The following is a 23390-nucleotide window of genomic DNA, read 5'->3' as shown; positions in this document are numbered from 1 at the left end:
GTAATAGCTGTAAAGAGTTAATGAAAAAAATTAATGAATGTTGAAAGGAATGGTTCCATTGAGAACTGGCTTCTAATAAGTCAAGCTGCTCCCACTTGGCCTGGTCCAAGGAAACAGAGCCCTTCAGAGTGAGAGGTATTCACGGAAGACTTCTTAAAAAAAGGACTGAGGACAAAGACTGGGAACCAGGGTAGATGAAACTGACAGATGAGCTCCAAAGAAAGCAAAGCCTTTAGAAGACATGTATCAAGGCACAGGGGACACCCAGATACTTCTGGTCTTACAACTACTAATTCTAAAGAAAAAAGTCTATTTGTTCCAACTAGGTTTCCATTTCTACTCACTGGAAATAGGGACGGCAACAAGGAAGCATTGTCATTTACAAGCTTAAATATTATGGGTATTTATTCTAGTCACAACTACAGTAAATTCCAATTCTCAGAGGTTAGGCATCACCTCCATTTCATTAAAAGGCAGGATTCTTTTCACCAAAGGTACCACAAAACACTGGAAAAAGCTTTCCTGCCCAAGAGTAATATGGCCTCCCCAATGGTGGAACTCTGGCATTTGGCTACACCTTAACCAGCCTCACACCATTGTCACCATGTTAGATAAGGAGAAGGCAGAGGGAAGTTTGTTCCTTCCTTGTCAACCAACTATTTCCAAATCCTTGTTTGTGGAAAGCAAAGTCATCTATCTTTGGACTCCTTTCTTCCTAGACTCAATAGCTTCAGAGTCACCAAAGCGCTGGATGACTTGCTTTCAATACAGTGCGGCCCCACAATGCAAACAAACAGAGGCCTGAAGCAGGCATGCGAAGTCATACCTAAGTCTTTCTGCATAGAAAGACAATGTAAAAGTTTAAAACACAATTGCCTCTCAGAAGTTCTTAAACCCAAAATAATCTAGTTTGTAATCCTAGGTATGTCCTTTTTCCACAAGAGACATGCAATTATATTTTAAGAACTTAAAACTGGGCAGGACCAGATTGTCACAAGCCAGTCTTTACATACCTGGAAGAGATCCCGACAGAGAGCTTGGGTGAGGAACGTAACCCAGGGGCACAGAAGCTGGGCCGTGAACCACATAGTCGTTTGTCATAGCCTCTCCATCTCCCTTCATACGAGGACACAGCATCCTTTGGCAGATGAAGTATATGGTTCCAGACACAAATATGGTAACAATTACTCCAATAACTGAACCAACTGTGTTGGTGGCTTGTGGTGCCGGCTCTTCAGTTGGATCTAAAATGGAAAATACTATAGTTATCTAATGGAAAAACAACGGCACATTCAAAATAGCAATAAAAGAATGCAAAAATAAAAACAGTATGTTGATAAATCAAATTATATAGTTTATATAAATATATTAATGGGGGATGTCCTTTTGTATGCTGTGAATATGTTTCTCTTATTGGTTTAATAAAACACTGAATGGCCAGTAGCCAGGCAGAAAGTATAGACAGAGCTACCAGACTAGTAGAATTCTGGAAAAGGCAGAGAGTGGGTTGTAAGAAAAGAAGTCAAGTAGCTGCTGAGGAAGAAAGAGGTGCAGACATTCTCCAGTAAGCCAAGACCACTTGGAGATATATAGATTAATAGAAATGGGTTAATAATTAAGAGAGAGCTAGCAAATAAGAAGCCTGAGCCGTAGGCCAAACAGTTTATAATTAATACAAGCTTCTGTGTGTTTACTTGAAACTAAAGGGCTGCAGGACCAGGTGGGACAAAAACTTGTCAAATATATATATATATATATATATATATATATCATAAAAATATGAATTAATGGCATCATTTAATTTAAATAAATTTAAAGAAGCTGCTGCTAAGTAAAGATAAGGCAACAGACCTGGAAGTATCATTGTAAATTTCAGGCCAGAAGAGACATACCCAGAGAAGTCACCAAAAGTTCTCCGTGGAATGGTGAAGAGGCCAAAAAGCAGCCTAGAACTAGTGCCATTTAGGTCTAGTGAAGGAGTCTATAAACAGCAGATGAGTCAAGGCACTTAGTTAGCTCCAACTTCTACTGTTCTTGGGCCTCTGGCTGCCTGAGAGCAAGGACACACAGGTCTCTAACTTGATTACTAGAGGGCTCCCAGAGAAAGGCCAGGGCACTGTGAAGGACCCTGCCCAGAACACCCATCTTCCTGGACTCCTGGCTACTTGAGTCTTTAAGAAGCAGAAGGCATGAATGGGAAGGGAGCTCTTAGGGCCCATAAAGAGAGGTCCATTTCATCTTGCCTCAAGATCAGAGAGTTCAAAACTGTCCTTAGACCTGTAAGTCTAAAGCTTGGCTGCAGGATGTTTTGGCCTTGGTAATGGATGTCTTTAAGTAACAACAGACTTGGGCTCAGGTGTGTTTACTCTTGACCCTGAAGGCTGGATGGCAGGTGTGGCTACCAAATACCTGGGGGATTAAGGGAAGTCAGTCTGTTTGCCCCTTATATATGATGATAGAAGTCTTCTGCCATTCTTGGTTGGGTACTTAAGAATGTTGAAGAATAAACTCAGGGCGTTCAGTATGGACTGGATTTTGTCCTCCCGACACTATCCCATGTCTCCGTCTTTTCTCTTAATGTCTTTAGTTAGCCTTTCTCAATCCACACTCTCCATCTCAGGTACGAACTGTGGGCAGGTCGGCTGGTTCTGACTAGAGCCCCACAAACACAGCCTCCCACAAAGAACAAGAAGTGGGTTATCAAATTTATCACCCACTCTATTATTCGAAGGAAAATCCTTCCATTCTGACTGGTTATGTTATAATAAAGCACATGGGGGACTTTGGCGGATTCCATGTTGGGCACGAGGGTGACCGAGGCGGGGGACAAACACGCCAGGCAGACAGGGCTTAGTGAGAAGTTTTATTAGAAAGGGGAGGGGGAAGGAAAGAGAAAAGAGGTAAAGAGACAGAGAGACACAGAGGGAGGGCAGAAGAGAAGAGCGAGACAGGAAAAGTCCTGCCTGCCCCAGGAGAATAGTGGGAAAGAGAGCAAAGTAGGAGCAAAGACGAAACTCACATGGAATGAGTTTTGTGAAGTCTACAATGTAGTACTGTCACTGCTGGAGAGTGAGTTTTGAGAATTCCATGATTGGGAGTGCTGGAGAAGTGACTGGGAGCTTCTTCTCAGAAGTTCTTGTATGTGAGTGTTATGGAACTGACAAGGATTGACTTCTGTGAATTTTTTGCATGTGATTGCTGTGGCAGCACAGGCGAGCATGTTTTATGAAGTTTGTGAATGTAAGTCCTTTGCCACTGCCATGGAGTTAGGGTACATACACCTGCCATGTGCAGATGGGTAAGAGGCAGGGCCAGATTTGCCTGGGTTACAAGTAAACCCACAGGTAATCTCAAAGAGCCCTTAAAATACTTTCTACTTCTTGTTATTCAAATCTCCCATCCATGTAGGTAAACTCATCTCTAACAGAAAAATAAATGAGTGACAATGACAGCACTAAGATGCCTTATTGTAGCCATCAGCTCCAAATGCAGTGTGTGGAATCTGAAGCATACACTCTTTAGTTCCTGTGAGCTACATTACTTTGTATTCTCTTCTAGGGTCTTGGTATTCCTTTCCAATGCCAAAATTCAAGAAAGAATAATCCTTTCTTGACATTCCTGCCCCACATTGCTGGTTTCTGGGCTGCACTGCTCATGTAAGGCTTCCCCCATCACCACTGCAGAGAAATGGCCTGGCAAAGGCTAGAGCTCTCCCATTTGCCAATTTCAAGAGACTCTTCATCTCACATACCTCTCTACATGGTCAATAGAGTGGGTTCCTATTTTCTTTTAAACAGTTATCTGCTCACTATGGAAGACACCACTTTCCTAGTTTTATTATTTGTTTGTTTTTTGACACCGGGTATCACCTAGTCTAGACTGGCTTCAATCCTGCTTTGTAGCTGAGGCTGAGCCTTAAGTCTTGACCTTCCCCTGCCTTCTGAGTGCTGGGATCTTGAGTGTGCTCAACCATGCTCCACCCTATTTACTATTATCCCTGCTGTCAATCAATTATACGTGCTTCCCCAAGTTATTACTATCTGCTTGCTTCCTCCTCTACTCTCTGGAGATTTTATCTATTCCCACAGCTTTAATTACCATCAATAATCTAAACAGTGCCAAATACCTTCTTCCCGAGTCACAGACCTATTCAATCAACTTCCTAACAGTATTAAAGGAACAGCCCATAATTACCTTTAATGTAACATATCCCAAACTGAACTCACCCTTATTACCACTTCTCCCAGATCCAGAGGTAAAATGCATAATAAATGGGGTAGACCAATTAAGAACAAGAAAGACTGGCATGACCATGGCAAGCATTAAAGTGCATGCCTGTGAGAGCCACTTAAATTTAAAACAAAGACATCAAACAGCACTGCATTAACCAAGCATTACACTCATACCAGGACACATTACGGTACTACAGTGTTTAGTTCCTGCTGCATCTCCTGGTCAAGGACTCCAGTCACACTGTGAGGTACCCGTGAGCCAACTCAAAATTGCTAACTGTAAGTGGCTACCAACCCTTCTGTCCCTACAGTCACTGTTCCTCTTGATTTTGATCATCTTCAGTCAGAACACAACACCTCCTGAGCATTTTTAATTACAGACTGCAAAGCACTAGTAGACAGGGAAACAATCTACTGGGTTGCAACCAGCATTTAAAATAAAGGACACAGAAAACTCAAGATGTCATCTACTTCCTGTGCATAAAAGTGATCGCGTGACCCGTGTCCCTCCACATAGGCATCTCATCTTTATACTTCCCTGACGTGAGCCAAAGAAACTGGAAAACAAACAGCCTAATTAACACATTTGCCTGCTACAATCAGCTACAATCACATCACCTCCAACACATTGTACAGCTTTGGCTCTCATGTTCCCACCCTAGCCTTTTCTTAGAAACATCAGTGATTCTGAACCGTGAGTGAAGTGTCACCTTAGTGATTTACGTATGCCACTATTCTCTCTTGGTGACACACACAAGACACAGCTAATGCAGCAATCCCATTTATACAGTTCCAGAAAGATGACTTTGGTTTCACCCTTCCTGGCTCTAAACATAATGTAGCATCTCTTTTTATCTGTACAGAACGAACATTTTCATTCATCAACATCTGATCTTGAGCATCATTTTTCTAGGAAGCTCCTTTGATCTACTCCATCTTCATTCCTGAAAAGTTGGTTGCCTCCTCCTTTGTGCTACCACTCACTCCTGTGGCTCTGTTACAGATCTGCACTAGTGAGTTCAAGACCAGTCTGGGGAAGCAGGGGGGACAGATCAGAGGGAACCAAGGAAGAGAGGCAGGCAAGCAGCCATGGAAGCAATGAGGAAGAAATGATGGCAAGAGAGGAGGAGGAAAAAAGCATTTAAATTATAGACCCCAAAAAGCTGGTAGAAACCCTTCAAGAAAACAGTTCAATACAAACTGATGTTCAGAAAGAAGTTCAGATTAGCAATTAATTTCCTGAGAATTTTGTGACTTTAGATGTGGCAGGGCAATGTTTATTCTTTTTCTAGTGTTTTACTATCTCTGTACACAAACAAACCATTGTCTTTAAACAATCACTAAAAGCAAAACAGAAAATAACTGAGGGAAATAACTAGTATTTGTGTTCTACACAAGGAAATCTGGATTGTAAGTAAAATACAAAAAGAAAAGGAAAAGGTATTTTTTAAAATTCTCCCTTGAGAACAATTTGCAAGGCTTCCTTCCTACTTACAACAGTCCAGTTCATCAGATTTGTCACTGCAGTCCACATTGTGGTCGCATTTCTTGTGCTTTCCAACACACTGACCATTGGCACAGCGGAACTGATCAATTAAACAAAGCACTAGAAAAAAGACACAATTTTATTCTTATTACAGCATGAAGACAAATTCTATCGAGAGTCAAATGCCTTCTAAGTACAATCTAAAAACAGATCAGGTTTAGACACAAAGCACGCTCCATTCTCTAAGGACTCATTGCTTTTAACACTTCATTTTACTTAATTTTTGGTGCCCTTTCTCAATCTTCAGAGATTGGTGTGGTTTATAAGGTTCCCACAAAGGTTCACATGTTGGAGGTCTAACCCTGAGTGTAGAGGGATCCAATGGAGGTAGAGGGGGCCCAGAGGGAGGTACCTGGACCTCTTTCTCTGATGTACCCAGGGTTAGCTCTTGAGAAAAACTTTGTTGCTATAAAAGAACAAGCCTAGGGCTGTAGAGATGGCTCAATTGTCAAGAGCATGGGCAGCTCTTCCAGAGGACCCTCAGTTCAATTCTCAGCACCCACAAGCAGGCTCACAGCCATCTATAACTCTAATCCCAAGGGGTCTGCCACCCTCTTCTGGCCTCCTCAGGGATTGGGCTCACAGACACACATGCAGGCAAAATACCCACACATTTTTAAAAGAACAAGAAGCCGGCACATCCTCTTGCTCTGGCTTTCTACTGAGATGCGCTCACAATCTCCCAAGTGCTCCTGCCACTGTGCTGTCATCTGCCACAGGGTTTCCACGAGGGCACAACTAAGCAGCACATGACCTGGTAGCAGGCTTTCTCGGACCATCAGCCCCAAAATCATGACACGAAGACTTATTATCAATTATGAATGCTCGGCCTTAGTTTAGGTTTGTTTCCGGACAGCTTTTTAAACTTAAATTAACCTGTTTCTCTTCATCTATATTTTGCTGGGGGGCTTTTTTACCCTTCTTTCATTCTGTATGTCCTACTCCAAGTCTGGCTGGCTCTGGGAGCCACCCTCTCTTTTTCCCTCATTCTCCCCACTCTCCCTCTCTTCCTAAGCCTAGATTCCTCCTCCTACTTAATTCTCTCACCTGCCAGCCCCACCTATCCCTCTATGCCTAGTTATTAGCCATTCAGCTTTTTATTAGCCCAATCAGGTTCCTTAGGCAGCTAAAGCAATATACCTTTACATCATTAAATAAATGCAGCATAAACAAACGTAACACATCTTTACATAGGTAAAGTAATTATTCCACAGCATGCCCTTGACACTGCAGAACTGTGATCTACACAATCCTTTTCTTTATAAAAATGCCCACTGGGGTGGTTTGAATGAGCAATCTCCATCACAGGCTCACACAGTTAGACACTTGGTCCTCAGTGAGGGAGCTGATTGAGAGATTATGGGGAGTTGAAGCTTTGCTGGAGGAGGTATAGCACTGGGGATGGGCTTTCTGAGTTTAGTCTCATCCACTTCCAGTCGACTCCCTCTGCTTGGTTTCCTGACGTTGAAAATGTGATCTTCTAGCATCCCTGCCCTCACAGATTCTCCCTCTGGAACCTTAAGCCAAAATGAATTCCTTATTCTTTAAGATTCCCTTGGTCATGCTGTTTTATCACAGTCACAAAAAAGTTAAAAAAGACATTCACCACCAGGGCATTTCAATAAAGTAACAAAATGAGCACATTAACTTGCTGAGACCTTACACATATGAAATGGTTCAAATAATTAGCAACATGTATAATGTTCATGCCATAAATATAAAACCCAAATCCACTGAATTTCAAATAACTGGATGCAAAGAAACTATAAACCAAGCACTGAGATTCTTGACACCTTCACAGTTGTTCTCGTCTGATTTATCCTGGCAGTTGGCATCACCATTGCATCGCAGGGCACCATCGATACACTGCCCACTGGCACACTGGAACTGAGACTCTAAGCATACAGGACAGTTGAGTTCATCACTGTGGTCTTCACATTCAGTAAACCCATCACACCGCCAGGCCACAGGGATACAGTCAATGTCCCCGGTGAAACAAGTGAACTGCTGAGGAGAACATGTTGGAGGTTCTTCAAATGAACAAAGGGAGGGAATGACAAAAAGAACAGTGGTCACACAAAGGTAGGAACATTTATAGCCAAGTGGAGCTCATTAAAAACAAATATACAGCATTTTACAATAAGAGGATTTGTAACTTATTTTTTCCCTAGCTCTGAGGTAGTGGACAGCAGTGAGTTTACTTCAGATTATTCATCACAACTGGCTATTGTTATTGGTTTAGATGCTTCTAAGGAAAAACATGTTTCTGTCATATGCAGCTTGTTTAATACATGGTGGCTTGCCTGCCATGTGTGGTCTTGTCCTTGTAACTGTATGTTTTAGTAATTTGACTCCTATTAACCCTTTGAGTATAAATTGTCTGATGCTCTGAATAAAGTAGGCTATTGCATGAGACTTTAGTCCTCCTCATTTATTAGCTCGATAATCTCAGGTTCCATCGACAGTCAGAGCAGTAAACAGGTGATAATTGTAAAGTGGCAGTTACACTGTTCACACTTGCACAGAAGGAGGAACTGCATGAAAAGCTTCAGGGACCTTAGTAGACTGCAGCTGTACCACATTAGTGGGAGGCCCTGTATGCCACACAGGCACGAACCCACAGCTTAGTCAATAAAAACAGCCAGTTATTCTTAGGGATACTTATGATGGGAGCTGTTCTCCACAGCACATCCCTGTGATCTCAGCACTTTGGAGGTACAGGAAAGGCAACTATGAGTTAAAGGTCATCCTTGGCCACATAGTGAATTGGAGAGCCGCCCAGACTACATGAGATCCTGTCTTTTAAGAAACAAAAAGTTCATGATAAGTCAGTAAGAAAAATGTTAATGGTTAAAAATCAAGTCTTGAGTTCATTATTGTTTAAAAGGTGGAGGTATACATTAAGTTGACATTGCACATCTAACCAGGATGGTTTTTAATAGGCAAACAGCTGCTCACCTTGTAAGCATAAGTCAAAACACAGTACTGTTTTTATCTGAAAGAATGACTTACATGGAAATTGATTGCACTTATATTCAGGGATTTGGCAGGAATTAAAAAACTTAATGTGCCTATTACTAAATAAATAAATGAAACCAAGCAAAGATAATGGCTGGTTTTGTAGCTAATTGTAAAACTGGAACTTGGGGTCAGAGACTGGAGTTTGGGAAATCTGAATGTACTCAACATGGAACATCTATAGTTCAGCAGTACTCTCAGGTTTTCTCATGAGGTGGCGTCAGCATTAACAAGTGTGAGCTTTTGATACTGAATCATGGAACAGGTCAGAATCTGAAGATCTAAGATTTCTTTTTCTTTTCTATGCATGAGTTAGTGCCTGCCAGTATGTATGTGCACAATGTCCTGAAGGCCATGGAAGCCAGCAGAGGGCATCAGCTCCCGAGGAACCAGAGTTACAGATGGCTGTGAGCTAGCATAGGGGGCTAGAAACCAAATCTGGGTTCTCTGAAAGATCAGCAAGTACACAGAACTCTCTCTCCAAGCCCCTGTAGAGACTCATGAATAGAATTCTATTATAGTTCTGAAACTATAAAATGCCGTATAAAATCCACATAAAAGAAACCGACTGGTTCTGCTGAGCATGGTGCTGTCTATAAAAAAATTTTGGCAATTGGGAGACTGAAGATCTCAAGTTTAAGAGTCAAATGGAGGGCATACAGAGATAACAGTAACAACAATAACAGTAACAAAAATCAACTTCAAGGGAAGGGCAGAGCTAGGGGATTGAGGCAAGGTCTCATTCTGCAGCCCAAGCTTGCTCAAACTCACAGTAATCCTAGCTCAGCCTGCTAAATTCAGGGATTACAGGCACAATCCACCACACGTAGCTTTCTTTTCTTTACCTCCCCCCTCCACTTTCCTCTTGTGTATGCATATGTACATATGTATGCACAGGTGTCTGTACATGTGTATGCACAGGTCCTGGTCAGGAGGATGTTGGGTGTCCTGCTCTATTGCTCTCCACTTAAGACAGGGCCTCTCACTAAACCTGGAGCTACACTGGTGGCCAACAAGCCCCACTCATCTCCTACCTTGACACAGCACTAGGATTACATGTACACACAGCCATGTCCAACTTTTCCTTATTTTTACATGGTATTTGGAATTGTGACTAGGGTCCTCATGCTTGTGCAGCAAATGCTCTCACCAACTGAGCCATGTTCTCAGAGCACCACCGACTCCTGCTTTCTGTTTGTTTTTTTTTTTAAGAGTCAAGGTCTCATGTTTTTCTGCTGAACTCCTGAGCTCAAATAATTCACAACCATCCAGTAGCTTAAACTCACACTACAGGTACATGCCATCATATACAACAATGTGCGTACATGTGTATGTGCATGTGCGTTCGCATGCACGTGTACGCACACACATCTTTGGTAGTACTTGGGTGAAGAACCCAAGGATTTTGCATATACTAGGTGAGCATATATCACTGAGCTATATCCTTAGCTCAACACACATAATTTTAATATAATAAAGATATATAAATTAGTTATAACCAAACCTCCAAGAAACTACTGCTTGTCAAGATTTGGTGTAGACCCAAGATGAATAGTCGGATCATTTGGAGAGGCTATCATTATCATGTGTGCCTGCTCATATGGCTATATGTACCGGGAGACCAATGGTTGATGCCAGGTACTTTATTACTCTCTGAGACACGTTACCCAATGAGCTGCAAGCTCGGCTTTCTTCTGATTCCTGGGGTTGCAGATATGTACATCCACCCTGGCTTTTTATGCATGTACGGGGAATAGGAACTGCTAGTGCATAGGCACATCTCTCCAACCCCCAGAAAAGCTATTATTACAGTTCATTTTCTACCTATCTATCTATGTGAGGCCCAGTTTTCTTCATATGTCCCAACCAAAACTATGTATTACAGAAGAACAATGCAGAAGCAGTCATGAAAACTCAGCAGAATACTGAAAGGACAACACACAAATTTATAATGATGTAAAAATATAAAAGCTCTTCACAGTAAAATTTCTACCTCAAAATAATTTTACTAACATAATTCATTTATGTTATGAAAGTGATCAGAGTTTAGTATTGTTACTATTATCATGAGTTTCTCATTACCATAGCTAAGGGATGGCGATCTTAAAAGGACAAGAGTAGAACCACAGACTTTTTTGAAGCCTCATTACTTTATCGACTTGGTGTTATGCAGACCCGGCTGGTCTTGAGTTGGAGACTATCCTGCCTCACCCTTCTGAATTCTGGGATTACAGGTTTGTACCACCATGTTTAATATATCATTAAAACACATGTTAGTAAATTCTCTAAGAAATACACAAGTCTATCATACACTGACCAGAAATGCTTTATCTTTAAAACAGACTAGTACAGATTACAGGTGGACGATTTACATGCTAAATCTGAAGGATTATTTTTCTTAGCATTTATTATGTTTTCAAAAACTTACTAGATTGTGTTGAGACTTTAAAAGCATAAAATGTGTCGTATATTCTTTAAAAAAAGAAAAAACTGAATTTGGTTAAGATAGGGACAAGTACAGTCACTTATTTGTTAGCACGCATACTGACAACAAGGACAGCAATCCAAAGTAGCTACTCAAGGTCTCAAAGGGATCCCAAGTGCACTTGGCGAATAAGTAAGGAATTTATGCAAGAAGAGAAGCACGCATTTGTAATAGCACACAGAAGCAAAACAAAAGAGAACTCGCCAGAGTGGACATCAGATTCTAAAAAGTCAGATAAAACCAGAGAGCAAGTTGGGAAGAAATAGAACATAATATAGTAAGCCAAGTTCAAATGAAATCATGTTTCAAAAGCTGGACAGAAATTTAGATTTTATACTTCATTTATTTCTATTGTGGAATCAATGTAAGCTAAAGACCACATATAACATTCATGAGAGTTTCATTAAAAATTAAATATTAACAGTTCTTCACAGGAGAGTAACTACAGTATTACATAATGAACTATGACTCAGCAACAAAAAGGTGCTGAATCATTTGATAAATTATCAGATCTCAAAAATACATTATGTAAAAGAATCTAAAACCAAAACGATTAAATGCCACGATTCCACTGATAAAATTCAAGAAACTAACTCTGCAAAGAGCTGCAGTCTGAAGAGTGGGTGCTTTTACTAGAAAACCACCTACTAAGAACCCAAGGGCTCCTTCCTCATTCCCCATTTTCTCTCCCTTTCTTTTCCTTCGGTCCCTCTGCCTCCTCTTTTCTCTTCTCTCTCTTGCAGTGCATGAGTGAGACAAGTTCCCACTAAACAACCCAGGCCAGAGTCTAGGCCCAGTGCTGGGTCACAGGCATGTACCACTGTCCACAGTGCAATGTTTTCTTCTGTGACTGCTCTGGCCTCTTTCCCACCCTCCCTGTTCCTTCGTTCGTTGGTTTTTGTTGTTATTTTGAGAAAGGATTTCGCACTGTCTCCATCTCCCAAGCACACCACCTTTAAGAATACTTTCTTATATTTTGGTTGTGAGCCTAGCCTTTAATGGCAGAGCTACTTCTCCAGCCCAAGAGTACTTTCTTAACAGTAACCCTCTACATCTTGAGTCAGGTTACAGCACAACTGTACACTTTTCTAAAACTTGTTATTCTTTCTATTTACAACTTAAAATTCACTTTATTGCAAAATAAATGAATAAATAAATCCCTTTGAAAGACATCTTCTAACTGGAAGATGGGATCTGATTCAGTTTTATCTGTTATTAACACAGTGCTCTATATAGAAACACAATTTTTAAAACTGTGATAAAATATATGTAACACAATTTTACCGATTTAACCATTTAAAGTTGTCTAGTTCAACAATATTAAATGTATACATTATTGTGCAAGGTTTGATCTTTGTTTAATTAGTTCTAACAATTTTTAGATATGTCTCCCTAAGTTGTCTGAGCTGGCCTCATACTTTTATGAGCTACTCTGTGGGAATCCCAACTGCACACCTCCATGCCCAGCACTGCTTCCTCCCCTTTATGTGCGTATTACATCTCTGAAGAGGAACAACCTAGTATGCCACAGCATCAGTTTCTTCCAGAAAAGGATATTTTGATTTTTAGCCACACAACGTAGCTCTGCCTGCTCTTGAAGTAACATCATGGAATTATGGAATATTATTTGTGTGTGTGTGTATGTGAGTGTGTGTAGATCTTCCGGTGAATGAATTTAATTTATAATACTGAGATTCAATATTGTAGTCAAGTGTATCCAGAAGTGCTTCCATGTTCTCAAATTGTATGCACTACTTTGTACCTCAAGTTCTTGTAATCTAAGCAGGATACATTGCCATTGCTACTATGTCTTTAGAAGTCAGAAAGATAAAATTCATTTATAATCCTGTTTTATCACTACTTTTATATTCGGAATATATAATTTTTTAAAAATCTTGATTCATAGAAATATGTGTCTTTACAGAAGAAAAACACTTTCTAATATTAAATTGGAATGCTCAGAATGGAATCCAAGGCCTCACATGAGCTGGCAAGTACTGTGCTCTCAGCTGCACTCCTTTCAAGAAGACATCACTATAGTAAGATTTTCTGTGCCAGGTACAGTGGTGGATACTGCACCACTCCAGCCACAAAGGGAGTTGAAGTAGGAGAGCCAGTTAAGCTCGGCAGTGGAGATTACCCTGAACAACATAGTCAGATTTTATTTCACAAATGCCAGAGACTCCAAGACCTAACAGCCCCACAGTCTGGTAGGACATGGTCTTAAAATGGGAAACATTTAAGATCCAAATGAAAGGGTTGGTGAGTCTCAGCACTACAAAGAAACAAGCAAATAGAAGCTCTCTCCCCCTTAAGCCAAACACACTTTTATATCAGCTTCCTAACCACAGTATTTGCTAAATGAATGGAGATAAAGTTCACTGGTAGGCATTTGACTAGTGTCCACATTACTAGGTGCCATCCCCGGCACTAAAATAAATACAGAAATAAATAAAATGAAGTATTTTATTTATTCAGTTGCTGTATTCAGCATTTTTTTTTGAAAAATAGAAACTAGAGTCCTTTTAAATCGCTAGTTTTGCATACCACAATCAAAATTCTCCAGTTAAAATTGTGTATTATCGCCAGGAAGAGGACTTCTTAATTAAGAGTATGAACATTACCATGGTGCTCAGTATTGCCACACCATGATTTAACAAAAGAGCATATTGAAAATTTGCTAACCCTAGGTGTACCTGTGAGGACCTGAGGTGAGAGGCTGGACGTGGTAGTTTCCACCTGTAATCCCAGCTCTCGTACGAAAGATGGAAAGTAGACAGGAGACTGCCCAGCAGCTTACAGGCCAGCCAGCCTGGAGTGCAGTGATAAACAGACACTCTATCTCAAGGTGGAAGAAGAGAGATAAGGAAGCTGTCTTCTGCACTTGCGAGTGGGCGCATGCATGCGTGTAACCCTACATACCTACAGACATATGGGAGCATGCATGTGTGTAACCCTACATACCTGCTGACATATGGGAGCATGCATGCGTGTAACCCTACATACCTGCTGACATATGGGAGCATGCATGCGTGTAACCCTACATACCTGCAGACATATACACCATAGGTTTGTGTAAATTTTCTTTCATTATTGGGTTTTATTTTTGTTTTACTCTTTTTTAAAATAGAAAAATCTTGATGGATTTGAACAAAAGAATATTCCTTTCACTGTACGCATTCCAAACAATGACACTTACGCAGAGAAAATTCAAAATTCAATGGGTGAAGACCAGAGTGAATTAACCTTATTACTCCCCTGAGGAGTGGGGTAGCTACTGTGGTATTAGGAAATATAATTCATAGGCTGAAAATATCACAGCACATATATAATAATATTTGACTTTTAAAAGAGGAACTCCTATCACTGCTACAAAGAGATAAGCCTAGAGAATATCTGTTAAATGAAATAAAGAAGGCACAAAATGGTAAACACCACATAATCATGCTTGTATGTGGAATGCATAAAATCCAAACACACAGAAACAGAGTTAAAGTGATCACTGGAGACTATAGTAGTAGGGACAGTCTGGGGGCAAAGAGGAAAAAAGGTACGCCTGGTATTGTGCAAATAAATAGAACACAAATTACCAATTAAGTCAGGGAAAATAGCAACTTCACTGCCTAGCCACAGATGGCTAGATTGAGATGTGGAATTCTGGTTTGCAGAAGAAAGATTTTAACATCTTTACCTCCACAGGACAGCTCATCCTGAAGCAGAACTAGGTGCATGGGGCAAGAGCATCTTGTAGTACCATCTCCTTTTACGAGGCAAATATGTGAACAGCCACCATTATCCTGGGCACAAGGGTGCTGTCCTGGAAAAGAATGTAATTATCAAAATCAATGATTTATGAACCACAAACAATACCAAATATAAATAAGTTCTGATTTTATTTCTATACAGTGTAATTCCATACTCCATCTCTATAACCTCTAACAAAGTATCTCTGTATAACCACTGCATGGAGTAGGGGAATGATATGGGAGTCTTCACTGTCCCAGCTGGTCTTAAGTCCAAGTGATGATCCTCTTATCTCAGCTCTAGAACTACTGAGATTGCAGGCATGTACAAAATCTAGCATGTTATATAGGCATGCATATTTCATTTTAAAGTATTATAAAAGCAAGGCCTGGGGAAAGTGCTCCAGGTAAGAGTATTTGCCATGAGTGAGGCCCTGGGTTCAATCCTAAACAACAACAAACCTAAAAAAGATGATCAATAAAACTATGGATAAATACAATGAATAAAACTTAACTATGATAGGCTTGCATTACTTTTTAAATTAAGATATTGGCTGGCCACATGTATTCCAGTATTAGGAAGCAGAGGCAGCTGGATCCCGTAAGTTAAGGCCAGGACTGTTTACACAGCAAGTTCCAGGCCAGCCAGGACCACACAACAAAAGCTGGTTTCAAAAGCCTAATAATAAAAAAATGATTTATAGAACTAGAAAAATTGCCAGGGGAGACTTCTGACACATAGTTTTGTTTCTAAAACTGAGAATTCTCTTTTAAATATTTTAACTCAGAACTTCTACTTTTCTAAAAGATAAATTATAAATTATTTCATTTAAAAAAAGCATATTTTAATAAATAATTTGTAGAACATTAAAGTTAGTAGAAGGAAAAACTTAATGGTCACATGGAACTGAAATAGACAAAATTATATGCTTGTTCAACTGCCAAAGATAGCATAACAAAGATCTAATTTCCTCTTACTTGGGTGAAGCTAAAAAGACAAGCCATTAGGCGACTTTTCAATGTCGATTTCACAACTTGTACTTTATGAAGTCATTGCTCTGAATTTTCTATTTAGCTTGTGTTACAAACAACCCTGTGTTTGCTGTTACAGTATTGTTATCATTATGCAATAGAGCCATCCATTATGATTTGTTTTCCATCATAATATGGGTGCTACATAAATTTGTGTTGATGTTAAGATTGTCGACGATCCACAAAGGAGCAGAATGCCCCAAACGGACATTACTTATGATATCTGAATGTGCATCAACAGAGGTGGTTCTCGGTCTTTCAGGTATACAATATTATTCAATTATCTACTTGGTCTGAAGACCAAATCCAGGTCCTGTGGGTGCTAAGCAAGTGCTTTACTACTGAGCTACATTCCAGGTCTTGGTTTACTGAGACTAGGTCTAGCTAGACAGTCCAAGCTGGTTTCAAGTGGGCAACCTTCCTGCCTCCACCCCTTGGTGCTAAGATTTCATACTCAACAATGTTTTTCTAAATGTAATAACAAAGTAAAGAAGAAAAATGATGTGAAGAAGCCACAAGACCATGTCTTGTTTCTTACAACACACACAGTGCTTCTTGCACCGTCCACCTCACTTACTATACTCGTGCAGGTTCAGCTCCTTTACTGCATGGATGTCACTCAGCTGAGCAATTCGAGCCTGGACCTTCGTTCTTCCTTCTCGACCAGTCATGTCAATTTTTTCAATCATTTGCTGCTGCTTATCAATCCAATAGAGCCAGTTTTCAAACACAGTCAGACCCACAGGCTGCAAGATATTAGAGTCTTCTAGCACTATCCTGTTGGCACCTTGGAAAAGGAAAATATTCAACAGTAATGATTTGTGTGGCCAAATCCCACTTTCCACAGTTATCCAATGAATACTAAGTGGACTCGAAAAGTATGGGAAATACAAGCTCTGCACCATGAGACTTAACTGTACCAGAAAACGGTACTAAACCAGACATGTGCAACTGGGAATTAATTACCAATATACAGGGACTTTTCTAGTTAGGAAATGTAGCAAAGAACTTGGGACAGTGAGTTTCAATTTGTTTTTAGCAGAATCCATTTTCAAATTAAATTATATGAAAAACTAACACAACAAAGCAGATGAAAGCAATGCTTGTCTAGATGAAGCAGTGGTAGAAAGCCCAGGGTTCTATGCTTAGCACCCCCCACGTTCTGCAAACACCTGAGACATTTATCAAAAACAATTCTACCCTGATTCCACTTGGCTTCTAAAAATACACAGTCCATCTGACTCACAGGTTATGGACTAATCCTGTAATATCCTGGACTCAATGTCCAAGAACAGTAATACAAGGCAGGGGGGATTAGCTTCTGGATGGTGTGGTAATGTTGAAGCATAGACAGGTGATTCTTGGCACCTCTAGAGTTTGGTGTCATCCATGCTCTCAGAGGATCTCAGAACATATCCTCTGAAGAAAAAGGAGGACCATGTACAAGTCAGCAACATCGAAAGTTTTTTTTTTTTTTCCGAGACAGGGTTTCTCTGTGTAGCTTTGGAGCCTATCCTGGCACTCGCTCTGTAGACCAGGCTAGCCTCGAACTCACAGAGATCCGCTTGCCTCTCCTCCCCAGTGCTGGGATTAAAGGCGTGCGCCACCAATGCCCGGCCAAAATCAAAAGTTTTATGGACTCATATGTGTAAGAATTTTCGTGTGTGTGTGTGTGTGTGTGTGTGTGTGTGTGTGTGTGTGTGTGTGTGTGTGAGAGAGAGAGTGCGTGCATGCGCGCGCATTTCTGAGGACTGACCCCAAGGCCTTGCTTATAGCTAGACAAGTGCTCTAGCAGTGAGCTGCATGATTCCAGGTGACCACACGGCAGCTCACCCGTCTCTAACTCCAGTCCCTGGCAGGTACCGGGTACACATGTACTACACAAACATGCATTCAGGCAAAACAGTTATTTTTTTAAACTTAAATCTCAAAATAGTGGAAAAGGCAGATTGTCTAGTCAATGGTATTGAGACTAAGTAGACAAAAATGCAAAGTTTCTTGTCTTATCAGCAAATGGAGGTTCCCATGAACCTCAAAGTACAAGATAACTCCAGATAAAACTCTACTAAACAAGGCCAAGGTTGACCCTGACCAGACAGATTCACTTTCATATACCTTAGCAGTAAATTCATATTCTGAACCCACAAAAAAATTCTAGAAATTCAAAGTGGAAAATGGCAGATGAGTACAGTGGTATATACCCACATTGCAGCTGCTCAGAAGGCATAAGCAGGCAGGGGTACCTCAAGTTTTTGGTCAGTGTGGTAAACAGTGCAAGGCTTTCTTTAAAACAGTGGTATGGGGACAGAAAGGGGGGTGTCGGGGGACGGGGGATGGGACTTATGAGCAGTAAGAAACAGGGAAATGCAAACTATCAATCAACACAAAAGAAATTTTGTTCCATTTCCATAAGTAAGAAAAAATTGCTACTATTATATACATTTCAAACTACTGGACTTATAAAAATCCCCAACATTACCAAGTGCTAGGGAGACAATTCTCATATAATGTTGATAGGTTCTTTAGACTATTAAAACTTTGGAGAGAATCCACATTCATTTTTATCTGTCGGTACAAATGGGTGTGCTACTGTCTCTATTATGTAGAAATTCCACCACTGCTTTTAGGCAACAGAGAGGTTCACATAGCAAGGTGGGGGCTGGCTGGTTTGTTTTTGTTTTTGTTTTAACAGGTTTTTGGAATTAGTCCAGCAGGTCTCAAAATAAGAGTCTTCCTGCTTCTGTTTCCAAGTGCTATGATTACAAGCACTTAACACCTTTCCTTATTCTTGAGTGGCACTGATAGTCACATACTGATAGGCTACATGGAATTTCTCCATGAAACACTATCACAAATGATGTTCAGTGATCACTCTGTTAGTATTTCTGTCAGACAGTCATCTAAAAGAGTAACTGCCAAATCAAAGGCTCTACCTCCTTTCAATCCTGGTAACTATTGGCAGACTGTCCTCCACTAGAGGTTCTACTCTTTTAATTGACCCCAAAGTGTCCTGGATTTGTGGTGCGGGAGACAGGATTCAGCATTCACATTAGGCAGATGCTGTACCAATGAGCTCCACCTTCACCCTTAGGAGAGTATGTTATTTCTACCATCCTGGCAAGTACTGGGTTTAATAAACTTCAACATACTTTTTGCCATTCTGACAAAAATAAACAGTGTATTATTTCAATTTTATCTTCCTGGTCACTAAAGAGGCCATGCAGAAACTGGATATCATGAATTATGATAGAAGAGAGAAGACCACAGAGAAACAAAAGGTAAAAATGATGACTGTTTGAAGAGTGAGAATACTCAGATCTTAAGGAGACATATTAGGAAACACACTTCAGAACAACGTCTGCATATGGGAGAGTGCTTCTGAACTTTCATATGGAAAAATGCAGAGAGATCAATCATAGGCTAGATTTCAGAGAGGACAGAATGTAAAAGTAGAGTGGAAGAATTAGGAAAGAAAACAAAAAGATACATAATTTTCAGATCAACAAAACTGCTGAGTAATTAGGGAACAAGGATGTAATCTCAAACATCCCCCCAACTAACATAATGCAGAATATATTTAATGAAAAAATTATAATCATGTACAAAAACAACACAAAAGAAGTACAAATGCACAGTAGTGAAATCATCTTAAAATTTAAGTCACGATACAGAAACACTTTGGGTACCTGAGAGATCACTGCTTTCAATTCGCCGGAGGTCTGAATCAGCCCAGAAGAGCTTGCCCAGCTTGCTGTCCAGTGCCAAAGCAATTGGTTTACTTAAGCCACTGAAAAAGAGGACCTCCCGTTCTGTTCCATCCAAGGCAGCCCTTTCGATTTTAGGAGATCTTTCCTGGAGATTGGTAAAATACATATACCTGAAAACAACAGGAGAAAAAGTTACCAAAGAGCCAGACAAACTGAGAATATTCTTGTTAAGAATATGCAGAAAGTACAGCTCAGTGGGAGACCACTTGCATAACACGTGCAAGGCCTTGGGCTTAATCCCCCAAACCACAAACATTTATTTATAAAGATAGGAGGTAAAATACTTTCAAATCTATCTAAAAATTCTCAGCTATATGCAAAGACATACTATGCATATAATGGAATAATCGGACAGTTCAAAGCACGGATATACTTCATAGTTAGGTTAAATATATCTATATCCTCAAGCATTTACTGTTTACGGTAAACAAAGTCTTTCTGATGGACTTCTGGGGTATGCACTCTGCAGTCGGTCGCTCTTAGCAATCAGCCTACTGTGCAATAGTGTGCTAGAGCTGCTCAACTGAGAGCACCTACTGATTAAACTTTCTCCAGGTTCTCCCTGCCCACTCCCAGTCTATTTTTTTACAAAGGTCAAGGGATATATTTATTATTTTTAATAACAGTCACAGAGGGCACCAAGAAGTAAGTGTTCAGAGAGTTAAATTTCACAGAAAAAAATAATGTCCAGAGAGATCTAGTTACAAAATTTTTAGGCATTTCTCTAATTAACCATTTTAATTACCAAAGATGGGACACACAAATCATTTATAGGTTTCATCCCTTTTCTGTAACTCTAGAATTAAGCCATTTTCCTGCTAATGCCCTTATCATCTATTCAGATGCAGCTGAGCATTGACTTTTTTTTTTTCTAAATCACATACAAACTCCATTAAATGAAAGCAGACATACTAGTTATTTATAATGGAGCCGAAGGTCTAGTAATAACCATGTAACAGAAAAACAGTTGAGTAAAGCAAACTGGAAAGGAATAATCATGACTAAGAAGACACAGAGTAGGCACTAGATTCCAGAAGTGAGAGAATCACACCTGGCTGGGGGATGAAGGAGATCAAGGCAAGCCACACAGAAGATGTGGCAGTGAAATAGTCCTGGAGGGTATGGGTGGGATTTAGAACTAAACCAATGAAAGAACTCTGGGCAGTAAAATCAGAAAAAACAGTAAGAAAATGCAGGACCAAGTAAATGGGAAACACTGAGTAGAGTTGTTTGCTGGTGCAAGGAAGGGTGAAGAGGGCATCAGAGGCGAAAGTGGAAAACTGAGGCTTTTGTAACATACCCTTTCTCAGGGTTTACCACAATGGCTCTGGGTCTGTCTTGCTCGCCTTTTAGAACCACTCCAATTGATCGCCCATCTAATCTTGTCACATCAATGACATTGGTAGCTTCACAGGTCCAGTAGATGTAACGGCTATAAATATCGATGCTGAGGTCATAGGGCTGTATTTCGAGGTTCTGATTTGGAACTGAGCTAACAACTACAGTAAAACCCTAAAGAAAGGAAAAAACACACAAGTTAGATTCCACACCAAACTACAGGCCATGACCACAATTATTAATTTGTGAGGTCACACCTCAGAAGGGTATCCAGTCTTTGGGGATATTTCTTATAGAAAGGGCTTTTATGAGTGGTATATCTGCTTGTTAACATGCATTTCAAATATCCCCCTGGGTTGCTTTATGGAACAGAAGAGTATGCTGAGGATAGCAAAGATAGTCCAGGAATCTGACAATGTCTTGATCAGAGGAGGTACCAGCTTTCCCCCATAACTATAAACAACTGTGGCTCCAATCACACCCTGGAGATACCTCTAGAGCAGTAGTTCTCAACTAAGGGTGATATTGCATCCATGGGCATTGGGAATGTCAAAATGTGAGAAACCTACTGATGACTACTGGATAAATACAGACCAAGAATGCTTCTAAACATCCTGTAGTGCATACATAGGGTAGCCTTACAGCAAAGAACTGTGCAGTCCCTAAGACCAGCAATACCAAGTGTGAGAAACCTTATTCTTCTGGAGAAAATAGCAATCAGGAGCGCACGCACGCACGCCCGCACGCCGCACTATTCAGACACAGGGTCTTAATCTATTGGCTAGGAGCTTTCATTTTTAGGTTCCTACATGCTGGGACTACTGCCCTATACCAAGATGCCTGACTACAAATTAATAATAAGTTTTTTTCTTGTAAAGCCAACCAAAAGCAGATTTGTCTATTTATTCTGTCCATATAAATTTTATTTCATTTACTAGGACTTTGAGCTAATATAGCCTTTTAAAAACTACTTATATCATTTATTATCTTTGGCTGTGTAATTTCTCTCTACCAGTTATTGAGTACTAGCCTATGTAGTACAAGGTACAGCTGGAGTACAAAGTATGACCACATTGCACTCGTAAGTATGTATGTATGTATGTATGTATGTATGTATGTATGTATGAATGTATGTATATCTCGCCCTCCTTGTTCTTTACTGTAAGGTAAGACAGAAAAATTGAGTAATATTTCTCTAAATTTTAACCATTCAAAATCCAATTTAAAATCTTTCGAATAAGGAAGACGATAGATAGCTATTGTAATCTCAAGCTTACACTGACTGACCCTAGAAGGAAGGAGTATAAATAATAGTATTGAAATCCACAATGGCACATAGGCACAGATAAGACTGATATTATCCTTATTCTCATTCTAAAGTCCCCAAATAGTAACCAAAAAAATACAGAATCAATAACACATTGTTGACATTTTTAATTTTACTAAGATTATCCTGTTTCTTAATCAATGAGTCTTAAAACGTAAAAAAGGTAACTATTAAACAGGTAGGGGCTTTACGCCTTACATTCTGTTCAACCAAAAAACTTAGCTGGGACTAGAACAAAGACCTACTTGATTTCAAAACATGTATTCAAAGGGATAATGAAAAAATGGCATTAATGGATGTGAACAGTGGTGGAAAAGTCACTAATGACCTAGCTTCCCTGATAAAATTTCCAATCCAATGCCATCATCAAATAATGATATTCGTAGAGTACAGCTACTTTGAGTAATAAAAAAGTCCTAAAATTTCCATTTCCCCTGTAGGCAGATGAAGCCGTGTGGATGGTTAGAGTTAATTCTAGTCAGAAATGGGCTCTAAATTAAGCCTGAGTTACCTGGCCACCATCTTCTTGTGCCTTTCGGATCATGTTCTGTCGAGAGTCAATCCAGTAGAGCTGCTTGTCCAAAGGGTCGTAATCAATGGCCCTAACGTTCCGAAGGCTGTGGATGGGAAGGGTGATGTCAGGGCTCTGCTGCTCGTCGATCACCATGCGGTTGATGGCACTCTTCTGACTGAAGAGCAGGAAGGTGGTAGGAGCTTAAAAGAGAAAAAAAGAGCAAATCTGAAACACTGTGACTCTCTTCACTACCACCCCAAGGTTGGCTGAGCCTGTCTCATGTATGCCATCAGAACCACATGTTAAGGGTGAGGGGAGAAACCTTCGGCACACCTCCAAAAACTCCCTTCAGAGTGAGAACAATCTGGCTATAAACCCAGTTGTAAAT

General features: G+C 40.2%; 1 protein-coding gene across 1 annotated transcript in view; it reads right to left on the bottom strand.

Annotated features, from left to right (window-relative positions):
- Lrp6 (LDL receptor related protein 6) overlaps positions 1-23390 on the bottom strand; it is a 123718-nt gene that overhangs the window by 8486 nt on the left and 91842 nt on the right. The window contains exons 13-20 of the mRNA XM_027429872.2: positions 23000-23202; positions 21124-21335; positions 19743-19933; positions 16634-16843; positions 14973-15098; positions 7572-7808; positions 5728-5838; positions 1014-1244 (exon numbers count right to left, since the gene is read on the bottom strand). Coding sequence (XP_027285673.1) covers positions 1014-1244; positions 5728-5838; positions 7572-7808; positions 14973-15098; positions 16634-16843; positions 19743-19933; positions 21124-21335; positions 23000-23202 — 1521 coding nt within the window. The remainder of the gene's footprint in view (positions 1-1013; positions 1245-5727; positions 5839-7571; positions 7809-14972; positions 15099-16633; positions 16844-19742; positions 19934-21123; positions 21336-22999; positions 23203-23390) is intronic.

The sequence above is a fragment of the Cricetulus griseus genome, chromosome 8, assembly GCF_003668045.3.
Source record: "Cricetulus griseus strain 17A/GY chromosome 8, alternate assembly CriGri-PICRH-1.0, whole genome shotgun sequence".
Lineage (NCBI taxonomy): Eukaryota > Metazoa > Chordata > Mammalia > Rodentia > Cricetidae > Cricetulus > Cricetulus griseus.
The sequence above is the reverse complement of the archived record's forward strand: the minus strand, read 5'-3'. Positions and strand labels throughout refer to the sequence as shown.